At 39.9% G+C, this 12,419-nt stretch overlaps 1 protein-coding gene across 3 annotated transcripts in view; it reads left to right on the top strand.

Annotated features, from left to right (window-relative positions):
* Positions 1-12,419, top strand: part of adam12 (ADAM metallopeptidase domain 12) — a 355,264-nt gene that overhangs the window by 292,478 nt on the left and 50,367 nt on the right. For all 3 annotated transcript variants that reach the window (XM_008106757.3, XM_062976054.1, XM_062976055.1), the window contains exons 13-14: positions 1,845-1,934; positions 3,302-3,497. In XM_008106757.3, coding sequence (XP_008104964.1) covers positions 1,845-1,934; positions 3,302-3,497 — 286 coding nt within the window. The remainder of the gene's footprint in view (positions 1-1,844; positions 1,935-3,301; positions 3,498-12,419) is intronic.

The raw sequence follows: 12,419 nt of genomic DNA, 5'->3' as shown, positions 1-12,419 counted from the left end.
CACTGAGAAAACTAAATATCAGGCAGAAGTCTTCTAGCCTAGCCTTCTCCATAAGATTTGGTTTTCTATGTGCACATTTTAGCCACATATATAGCTATATGAGTGAGAATCCAGACATAAATTCACACCTGTGCTCCGAGTGGTTACATGGCTTTAGAATTAAGCCGAAGAAAATGGCAAGTGACATGGTGTGTTAAGCTCAGATTTTCTCTTTTTTTAAAAAAAAGGGATTAACAACAATATGATAGCAGTTTTAAAAAACGTAAAAATATCCCAGTAAAGAGAGAAAATTGTCGTTTAATGCCCTGTGAACATAGAACAATTATGTCAACAGCAGACTTCACAAAAGCAGCAGGAAATAGCAATCTTAATAACATAAAGTCATTTTGAGCAGAATCTTACAGTTATAAAATAGCGATAACTTTGTCCAAGTTCATACTTCTGAAGGCTCACGGGGCATCTGGCAAATTTACAGTCAGTGTGAAATTGTTTAGATATGTCAAATGGTTAGAACTTAGAAAGGCATAAAGGCTTTTGGTGTGCATTTACATTGTGGAATTAATGAAGTTTGACACCACTTTAACTACCATGACTCAATGCTATGGAATCCTGGAATGTGTAGTTTTGTGAGGCACTAGCACTCTTTGGCAGAGAAGTCTAAAAACCATGGAATGGCCCTGGAGTATGACTTGGATTACGTAATTTTAAATGATGTTTTAATGTCAATATGCCTCCAGTGGCGCAGTGGATTAAACTGTTGAGCTGCTGAACTTGCTGACCAAAAGGTCGGCGGCTCAAATCTGGAGAGTGGGGTGAGCTCCCGCACTTAGCCCTAGCTTCTGCCAACCCAGCGGTTCGAAAACATGCAAATGTGAGTAGATCAATAGGTGGGAAGGTAACAACACTCCATGCTGGCCACATGACCTTGGAGATGTGTATGGACAATGCCAGCTCCTTGGCTTAGAAATGGAAATGAGCACCAGCCCCAAGAGTTAGATACGACCAGACTTAATGTCGGGGGAAACCTTTATCTTTTACTATTTTCAATGCGTTGTTTATTTACCGATATGTATACATCGGCATCGAATTGTTGCCTTTGTAAGGCTGCTCTGAGTCCCCTTCAGGGGTACAAGTGTGGCAAATAAATTAATATAAAAATAAAGTAAAACTATAGTTCTCATAACACTCAGTTACGGCTGGTAAAATGGTGTCGCACTGCATTCTGTCTACGGTATAGATGTACCCTTAGAACAACTCTCAACTCATGGGAATGTGACAGCTTGAGAAAAGACAGCTACAGCTGTTCTTTGGACAGCTAGAATGCTTGGAAAGAGCAGATAAATGGAATAGTTAGAAACAGTCCTGGAAACCCACCTGGGCAAATCATATTCTCTCAGTCTTAGATGAAGGTGATGGCAATCCTCCTCTGAATAAATCTTACCATAAATTAGAGGTGACTTGAAGGAACATAACAACAAAATTCAATATTAATAAAACAAAACAAAATCAGAGCAGCACACTTTTAAAACCCCTTCCCCTAAAAAGTGGGTTTCTAAGAATCTACGGCGAAAATGTAGCATGCAACAAAAGGATGTTGTGGGGAGAGTACGTCTTTGATGCCCTAAACAGGCTAAGAAAACAAAAATCTTTTAAAAAAAAACTTTGTATGGGACCCTAGAGAGCACAGGGAAGCATTTGCCAACTAAAAAAATATATATGTTGGGTTGGATTTGGAGAACTCTTGAGCAGTTTGACCACCTCTGGTATAAAGTATAAAATCAGGTTGACTTCTGAATTCAGCGCTATTTAATGTTGCTCTCTCATGTATTGTCTCTTTCTTATAGGAATGTACGAACCAGTGTTGTAATGCTACTACCTGCACTTTAAGATCAGGAGCCTTTTGCGCCCATGGACTTTGCTGTGAAAACTGCATGGTGAATTTTCTTTATGTTTTCATAGAATCATAGAATAGTAGAGTTGGAAGAGACCACATGGGCCATCCAGTCCAACCCCCTGCTAAGAAGCAGGAAATCGCATTCAAAGCACCCCCGACAGATGGCCATCCAGCCTCTGCTTAAAAGCCTCCAAAGAAGGAGCCTCCACCACGGCCCCGGGGAGAGAGTTCCACTGTCGAACAGCTCTCACAGTGAGGAAGTTCTTCCTGATGTTCAGGTGGAATCTCCTTTCCTGTAGTTTGAAGCCATTGTTCCGTGTCCTAGTCTGCAGGGCAGCAGAAAACAAGCTTGCTCCCTCCTCCCTATGACTTCCCTTCACGTATTTGTACATGGCTATCATGTCTCCTCTCAGCCTTCTCTTCTGCAGGCTAAACATGCCCAGCTCTTTAAGCCGCTCCTCATAGGGCTTGTTCTCCAGACCCTTAATCATTTTAGTCGCCCTCCTCTGGACGCTTTCCAGCTTGTCAACATCTCCCTTCAACTGTGGTGCCCAAAATTGGACACAGTATTCCAGGTGTGGTCTGACCAAGGCAGAATAGAGGGGGAGCATAACTTACCTGGATCTAGACGCTATTCCCCTATTGATGCAGGCCAGAATCCCATTGGCTTTTTTAGCAGCCGCATCACATTGTTGGCTCATGTTTAACTTGTTGTCCACGAGGACTCCAAGGTCTTTTTCGCACACACTGCTGTCAAGCCAGGCGTCCCCCATTCTGTATCTTTGATTTCCATTTTTTCTGCCGAAGTGAAGTATCTTACATTTGTCCCTGTTGAACTTCATTTTGTTAGTTTCGGCCCATTTCTCTTTTGAAGGTGGGCAGGGCTCCATCATTAGTTGTGATGCCTTTCCAAGGGGATCTTATGTGCTGAAGAAGTCGCTGATACCTTGCCTACAGCTGTAGCTATGAATATTTTTTCCAACTTTCAAAAAATTCAATTCAACACCTCACAGCTTTTCCCCACAATGTGTATTTTTATTTTATTCTTCTATTGATAATATTAAAACAAGCCTTAAAATTTTATGTACACTTAAATAGCACCACCATTGTAGAGTCATTTGAGGGTTTGAGCTGTGTGTTTCTGTATGCACAGTGTGTCAGAAGCCTTGTGCTTGCACGTTCCTTTGAGAGGAGTGAAGGAGGCCCTTTGGAAGTATATCGTAAACAACTGTGCAGTATATCAAACAGATGCATATAAAATGCCATGTCACCTTTACACTGTGCTTAATGGAAACTTGGTGCAGAGTCTTAGGGAGATGTGAAGGGGGAGCATTAGTCTGCAGCATAAATTTCACTGTGCGGTACGTTTTATTGATTGGAATTGCAATCACTTCATTCTTCCTGCAGCTGAAGCCAGCGGGCATCTTATGCAGGGATGCCAGTAATTCCTGTGACCTTCCCGAATTCTGCACTGGAGGCAGCCCTCACTGCCCAGCCAATGTTTACTTGCATGACGGACATTCCTGCCACAGGGTGGACGGATACTGCTATAATGGCATGTGCCAAACCCATGAACAGCAATGCATCACACTCTGGGGGCAAGGTGAGCTGTAGCTTCTGGTTGTTCTCTTGACAGTTATCCTCAAGACATTTCTATAGATTTTTTTCTCTCTCTCCCTCTGTCTCTTTCTATTACATTTGTCCACATTCTAACTACCGGTATCTATCCATTCTCTCTAGATATTTATTCACTCTCTAGATAATTATCCACAATCGCAAATCAATAGCATATGATATTTGGAGAAGGCAGGCCTTCTGTGCCCATTAGTTCTGCAGCAAATTCTATCTCTCATTTAGTACCAGATAAATTATTCTGGTTTTACTTTGTCCCTGCACATTAAATCTTTTATTTTTAGTAATCATTTCCCATCATGAAGCCCCCAGTGGCGCAATGGGTTAAACCCTTGTGCCGGCAGAACTGCTGACCGAAAGGCCGGTGGCTCGAATCCAGGGAGCGGGGTGAGCTCCTGTCTGTCAGCTCTAGCTTCCCACACAGGGACATGAGAGAAGCCTTCCACAGGATGGTAAAACATTTGGGCGTTCCCTGGGTAACGTCCATGCAGACAGCCAGTTCTCTCACACCAAAAGTGACTTGCAGTTTCTCAAGTCGCTCCTAACATGAAAAAAGATTGCGTAAACACATCTCAGCTTGTTTGTTTGACCTGAAGAATTGTAGACATGAATCATTTTTGCCAATTCAGCCTCAGTTCTCATAAATATCAGTTGTAATTCAGTGTTCCATAGGTGTCATCCATTCCAACTGAACCAAAATGAATAGAGGTCATACCGATGCTTGCTGCTTGGATCATAGCCCAACTCCTTTAATGACAATTTCACATGGGCTTGAAAACAACCTGTATCTGTCCAAGCTGCTTCCAAACAAAGGATGATCACCAGTAGCCCTTTCCAAATACCGTGTCCTCTGGGAACATTTGAATCCTTCCAAGAGTTGAGGTTAATTTACCTTGCCTCAGTTTACTTAACTGCAAAATGCAAAGGCTAGCCCACTTTTCAGAAATAATTACTGTAATGTTTGCTTAGTACTCAGAGATTTCTGGGATGAAAGCCACTATGTAAGTGTATAGCATTAACTATGCAAACATAACTAATAGCTGCTGCTGAATTAGAATGCAATCATGCCACCAATTGCATTTCCATCAGTGCTAGAAACTAACTTGGACACTTTTCAGCTGACATTGTATTTCTAATCAAGGACAGTGGCATTGTACCAGAAAACTTCATAACCATTTGTTCTAAACTTAATCTGTATGTTAATTTGTAGTTTTGAAACTTTTTCCTATCCTCCACACTCCCAATATGCTATGTCATTTATTCTTCCCCCATTCCCTTTCATGGCTCATAAAGGTTCCCAGCATTTCCAAGAAGGTCTCACTATTGGCTCTTTGGCTGGAGCAGTGGTTCTCAACTTGTGGGTCCACAGGTGTTTTGGCCTACAACTCCCAGAAATCCCAGCCAGTTTAGCAGCTGTTAGGATTTCTGAGAGTTGAAGGCCAAAACATCTGGGGATCCACAGGTTGAGAACCACTGGCAGGAGCATCAGTGAGCTGAAGGCCAAAAACATCTGATCACCCATCAGAGAAGTAATTCTTCAAACATTCAAGGAGATCCTAAAAGGAATCACAGAGATAACAAGTTAGGGCATAATTAAAAATAAAGCACTTCTGGCAATTGTTACTACCTTAACTTGAATAACCCTTCAAGATAAATTAAGCTGAATGCTTTCAGTTTATCTCTGTTGTTGTTTTATGGCCCTTCCACAGAGCCATATAACCCAGAATATCAAGGCAGATAATCCAAAATATCTGAGTCCACACTGCCATATAATCCAGTTCAATGTGGATTTTATACAACTGTATGGAAGAGGCCTTAGTTTCTAATATTGTAAGTAAAGGTAAAGGCTTCCCCTGATGTTAAGTCTAGTCATGTCTGACTCTGGGGGTTGGTGCTCATCTCCATTTTTAAGCTAAAGAGCTGGAATAGTCCGTAGACACCTCCAGGGTCATGTGGCCAGCATAACTGCATGGAGCACCGTTACCTTCCCGCTGGAGCGATACCTATTGATCTGCTCACATTTGCATGTTTTCAAACTGCTAGGTTGGCAGAAGCTGGGGCTCACCCCGCTACCCGCATTCAAACTGCCAACCTTTCGGTCAGCAAGTTCAACAGCTCAGTGGTTTAACCTGCTGTGCCATGGGGGGCTCCCATCATCTGAAATGTAGCATTATTTAAAAGAGAGTGTAGTAATGATGATACAATAGTAACAGTAACAGTCTCAGCAGCAGGATGATTTTGTTTAATTATGGTTTTTATTGTATTCTACTAACTATAAGCCACTTAGGCTCTAATTATTTAGAAAACATGGGTTATGCATGTTGTAAATAGAATTAATAGCCAAAGCTATCAAAACACTGACAATAAGATCAGAAAGTTGCTTCTCGGTCTATTTATATCTTTTTATAACCCCAGGCAGGTAGATGTTCTTTTCTAATAGCTTTGTTTGAGGGTTTTTTTTTTGTAAAGGTTTAAGATGGTAGAAATAACATCTTGAGGCCTCAAAATTCCCACTAGAGTTTCATTGTTGTAATAATTCAGATAGTTCAAACATTGAAATAATTATACTGTTAGTCCCAAATAGAGTAAACCCATTGACTCAGTGGGATTGACCTACCTGTTGACTCATTATTCAACAATTGATTCAAAGAATCCACTCTAATTGGGACTAATCAACTAACTCAAGCCACATGGTTGGCAGTATACTATTTCCTTTCATCCCTGTCTCCTTCCATTCTATTCTTCCCTCCCTCTAGTCAACTTGCAAAGGAAGAGCTTTCAGAATGGGCTGCATATTACTGAAATATTATAGTGAGTCCTTGATATCCACTGAGGTTTGGTTTCAAGAGACCCCGTGAATACCCAGTGACGCTCCTTATATAAACTGGGAAAATCAAGGTTTGCTTTTGGGATTTTAAAAATATATTTTAAGTCTTTGATCCACAGATTCTTGAATCCATGGATGCAGAATCTCTGGATACGGAAGGCCAAATGTATTGAGCAAGCTTCTCTTCAAGGCAATGCTATGTTCAGTGTTCTATAGGCACGCTCTGTCCTTTTTAAAAACACAATGTTTGTCTTTTCTTAATTAAAACTGAAACTTTTAAATGTTTCATTTTTATAAAGTCACATTGCTATAGATTTGTCCTATCGATAGTGATACGATTCCGCGTTACATGCATTTGGATATTATCTACTGCTTCGATTGGCAATATCCAGGAGGCACTTAGATATGCAGATAAATCTGCTGGCAAGAGAGGCATTATAGATTTTCCAGGGGAAAAGGGTGCATTGACTTTTGAAAAACTGGAACTTTCTTGCCCATCATATAAATTAATTCTTGCTTGAAGGGCATGAGTATGCACAAGGGTGCCTGTACATTTTCAGTGAAATCCTTTGTGATGATGAAGAAATGTAAGTGGCATTGACAGTGGTATAAATGGTAGTGTGTCCTCTGGAGGTGAAGCTGTTTTGGTGGAAAAAAACACATGGTTTAAGTGGATAATCCCCTACCATGATGGAGAGCTAAGAACCTACTGATAATGCACATAATATTTGAATGTTTGCAGGCAAATTTAAATCCAGATTTCCTTTTATTTTTGAAAATGAACTTCAAGCAGTCTTAACAGTACAGCGGTATTCCCAAGCACATCTTACAATGCAATTCATGAGCATTCAGAAGTCCCTTTCTTGGGGCCCTTTCACATAGCCATATAACGCAGAATATCAAGGCAGAAAATCCACAGTATCTGCTTTGAACTGGATTATTTGAGCCCACACTGCCATACAATCCAGTTTAATGTGGATTTTATACCTCAGTGTGGAAGGGTCCTAGGAATGCAGCCCTAAAAAAACTGATATAGAGGCAAATACCATGGTTATCAAAACTAGAACCAACCATCGTCTGGATTTTGCAGGCCAAAGAAGTATTCCCACCGCCTGCCCAAAATCCCACAATTGAGAATCTGGAGGCAATAAATCACAGTGTTATTTTTTGGTGTGTTAAGAGAGAGTACAGTAAAATGTAGAAATATCGTTTCCATTTTGTTCCATAGATTGCCTACTGCATCTTAATAGTATTGATCCATGTCAGAAAAATCCAAAGGAGACGTTGACCTTTACACCATACAGATATTATTTGCTTAACAATACAGTGTTCTGGCCTTTTAACAAATCTATTTGTAGCTATAACATGCTGAAATCTGTTGAGCATCCCATAGGTTTCAAGAGAAGATCCTTGTGGCTTAGGTCGAGGGAGGAAGCTCTGTAGCATTTTCAAGTATCCTACTCAAGTCTTTGCAGACTTGTGTCTGTAAATGCTTGTCCACTACAATGCATTTATTTATTTATTTCTCACATTTATATCCAATTTAATGCAGTTTGTTTCCCACATTGTTGTTTCAGCCCTGAACCACTGTGGCAAGTGTTCTGATATGGAAGATGCAGGTATCATATGTCCTCAGTCCCCTGAAAATATCTTTGTAGATAGGGAGAAGAGCTCTAATTTGTTGATTCTTCATTCTACTTTATTGGTCATTGCAGAATGAGTATTTACCATTTCCTTGTGCAGTGACATCTCTACTTGCACAAACAACTAAACTGTATGGCCTCGGGGTTCAACTCTCTTTTGCCATGCAGGAAAAGCACAATCAAAGCACTCCCTGAGCAGCAGGTGGGAAATAAGAAAGCAAAGAAGGAGGGGCGAGGGTCTGTGCCCCTGGAAAATGCTGCTGCCCCCGCCACCGCTGTTTCAACAGCTCCAAACTTTAATTTCCCTGCATTTCACAGGAGGAGGAGGAAGAAAGAGGAAGAGGCAAGAAACAGCATGGCACTGCAGAGCCCCTGACTATCACTTGTTGAGCCCCAAAGGCTCCACGGAGCATAGTTTGAGAACCCCTATTCTAACTCATGGTTCATGGTAGCTATGGTTTGTAGCTTTATTCATTAGCTATTCTGCAAATAAGAGTTTGTTTCCATTTCAAGCCTATTTCTCATCTATTTTAAAGCTTCTGTCTCAAGGTGAAAGACTGAAGAAGCAACCAGATACAAACTATGTTTTAACAACAAATCACAATCCCTAACTCTGCTTTCCAGGTGGATCCAGACATAACAATTCAACAAACCACAACCTTTGTCACCATAATATGTGGACCCAGCCACTCTGTCCATCAAAAATCTTTATAATTATTACTTAAACATTCTCTTTCCTTCCTTCCTTCCCTCCTTCATGTCATGTACGAATGTTCAGGTCATAGCAGCATGTTTGTCCACTTTCTCTTTCTTTCTGCTGAACAACACATACATCTGGAGGGGTGACATGCAAATTCTAGTTTGACACTTTCTCCAGTAACATATTAGGTAGAATCAATGTGAAACAAGCAATTAAATTGTTTTATGCTAGGGGAAAGCGTAGTCTGGAAACAGTGACATGACCCTTACCACTGGGGTACAAGATGTAATTGTCAATAGCAGACTAACTCTCCTCATCTAGTTCACCGCATGTAACATCCACTGTAATCGTTCACAAAACATTTTGTCTCTGCCTCTTCAAGAAACAAACAGAGATAAGCTTTTCTGTTTCACTTTATCATTTGAAATTATGATAAATGAGCTCCCTGAAGAAATGGAACATCATGGTTTGCTTCCAGAGATTCCTTTTGTTTATGTTTTACTTTTAACTCAGTCATCCCATCTGTTCTGTTTATGTTGAGATGCCTACACTTAGTATGAAAATGTATTAGTCTTATTCCTGTTACCTTTCTGTTTCCATACAAGGTCATTTTTCCCTTTCCCACATATTTTTGTACACATTTTCCCGTCTACAAAAGCATGTTTCTACACATTTTTGAAATGTGCACATTTACAAAAAGTTTTCAGGCCTAGGAGCATTAAAAACTTATAAACTTTTATGACAATGTGCACTCCATGGCAAGTCTTCAGTGGCATGAAATAGATATTTTTGTTTGTATGAAAATGTAAATATCTTTCTATTCCTAAACTGCAACAATAGTCTAATGGGCTAAAGCAAAACAAAAGCTAGAAACAGAGTATTGTTTTCAGGGGTTGAGAAAAGAAAGCCAGGTCATACTCATTTAGCCTACTGTCACTCCCAGTCAAAAAGTTTTTCAGAGTTTTGTTTTCACTTACATTTTGCACAGTCTATTTGACCATATTTGCCAAAAGTGAAAGGCAGACAACTGGTTATGCTACATGGGTCTTTTTTTAAACTACACAATTGTAGTACTATGATTCCAGTTTAACTACCATGAATCTATCCTATGGAATTCTGAGATTTGCAGAAATTTCTAATGTCACATCAAACTGCAAATCCTAAGATTTCATAGGATATTGTCATGGCAATTAAATAGAATCCTATCACTATAATGATGCCCGGTGACACAATGGGTTAAAACCTTGTGCTAGCAGGACTGCTGACCAAAAGGTTGGCAGTTCGAATTCGGGGAGCAGGATGAGCTCCCTATCCAGGAACACGAGAGAAGCCTCCCACAGGATGGTAAAACATCAAAAAACATCTGGGCGTTCCTTGGTCAACGTCTTTGCAGACAGCCAATTCTCACACACCAGAAACAACTTGCAGTTTCTCAAGTCACTCCTGACACACACACACAAACCATTTAATTTTATATTTTGAATGGGCCCCATAATTCATAAACATTTATTTTTAAAAATTGCACTCCCTTGGTTTAAATATGTCCTCCCACTTCCCTGGTTTTAAAATGATTATCTGGAAAGCAAAACAGTAGAGGTGTTTTATTAATATCCCTCTTCATTTAGGTCCTGTCTGTTTTAGTACAAAGTTTATTCAGTATATTGAAAGTAGCAGGTTTCTAAAAGCAGAGGTGGATGATTTTCAATAGAAAGGTTTCCAGCTTACAACCTTAACAGCAGAAGGTTCTCTCACCATGCCTTGCATAAGTGAAGCAAAATTCCTAGTCTTCAGTAACTCAAGCTGTACAGCCATCCCAATTGATTGATTTCCTCCCAGCAACCAAAAATTTGAGCACTAACTAAGCCTGGCGGACACAGCTGAACACAGCTAAAGATGGACATCAGTGATATCAAAGTCCCCAATAAAAATGGTGCATGACAGCAGCCACTCTGGCCCTAATCCACACACATGTGGAAAGATGGCTATTTAATAAAATTTAATAAAATAATAAATATTGAGTATAATGTAACACACCTTTCCAGCGAGCAGAGAACCTTAAACTTTGGAAATTCAAGCATCACTAAATGTTTTAAAAATAGCAACATCACACTTGCCAAGTGAGGGTAATAAGGTGCCACTCACCAACGTGTCCAGCCACCCCCTAAAAGTCATAGGGCCCTTCCACACAGCCATATAACCTAGATTATCAAGGCCAGAAATCCCACATTTTCTGCGTTGAACTGGAATATATGGCAATGTGGACTCAGATAACCCAGTTCAAAGCAGATATTGTATGATTTTCTGCCTTGATATTCTGGGTTATATAGCTGTGTGGAAGGGCCCACACTTTCACTGGAAAACCAGGGATCGAGGTAAGGAGGAATTATTTTTCTGTTGTGGATTCAGCCTCAGAAGTACAGTAGAGTCTCACTTATCCAACATAAACGGGCCGGCAGAATGTTGGATAAACGAATATGTTGGATAATAAGGAGGCATTAAGGAAAAGCCTATTAAATATCAAATTAGGTTATGATTTTACAAATGAAGCACCAAAACATCATGTTAGACAACAAATTTGGCAGAAAAAGTAGTTCAATACGCAGTAATGCTATGTAGTAATTACTGTATTTATGAATTTAGCACCAAAATATCACAATATATTGAAAACATTGACTACAAAAATGCGTTGGATAATCCAGAACGTTGGATAAGCGAGTGTTGGATAAGTGAGACTCTACTGTACATATTATTTGCATATGTAGGCTCTCTCAGTATGTTGTATAATAAGAATTTTCCTCCTCCCCTTCCAGGAACATTTTTTCCTGAGTTCAAATTGGTTGCTCATAGTTGGTTTTAGTAAAAAGTGAAGTCGCACAGCTGAACTAGGGTGGCTGAATAGCAGTGTATTTTTGATTTCCAGATGTTGTGGATAAACAGGAAAGGAATGCCTTCATTATGTTCCCTGTGATGTACTGAACTAGATGGACTTTCTTGTTTTAGCTGCATAATTGTATTCCACTTAAAGGGAGGAGAAAGATATTGGTTGTCTTCTGTAAAAAGAAATGCTTCTTTGTCAAAATGTAGATCCCAGTTAGTGGGGTTTTCAAACCTGAAAAATCAAGAGGGAAATGTCCTTGATGCTTTTCTGGTTATTCTTCCTTTAACTCAGCGGTTCTCAACCTTGGGTCCCCAGGTGTTTTGGCCTACAACTCCCAGAAATCCCAGCTAGTTTACCAGCTGTGAGGATTTCTGGGAGTTGAAGGCCAAAACATCTGAGGATTCACAGGTTGAGAACCACTGCTTTAACTTCCCAGAAAGATTTCTGCATGTTCATGTTCCACCTGACTGTATTTGCCTTTCATTGAGCAATCAGGAAAAATAGTCAAATAATCCACTTTATTCCTGTCTTGGTTAATGTTATTCAGCAAATCAATAAATGATTATTGTGTTTATGATTCATCCTTTTAAAATGAAAGCTCAGGCTTACTTATTGTTGTTGTTGTTGTTGTTGTTGTTTTTAAAAAATGTTCCAGATGTGAGATACCTTGAGGACATCCCATTGCTGGGAGAGATCTAATGATGTTCCAGCCTCTTTGATACAAACGATTTCAGTCTTTTGTCTTCCTCTAGATTATCAGTTTATAGTAAAACAAATATAATTTGATGCATGAAAGATACCATTTTTCCCTCCAGGGATCACTTCTATTTCATGGATATCTCAGT

This window comes from Anolis carolinensis, chromosome 3 (assembly GCF_035594765.1).
Source record: "Anolis carolinensis isolate JA03-04 chromosome 3, rAnoCar3.1.pri, whole genome shotgun sequence".
NCBI classification, from domain to species: Eukaryota; Metazoa; Chordata; class Lepidosauria; order Squamata; family Dactyloidae; genus Anolis; species Anolis carolinensis.
This window is presented reverse-complemented; position numbering and strand designations above follow the sequence as displayed.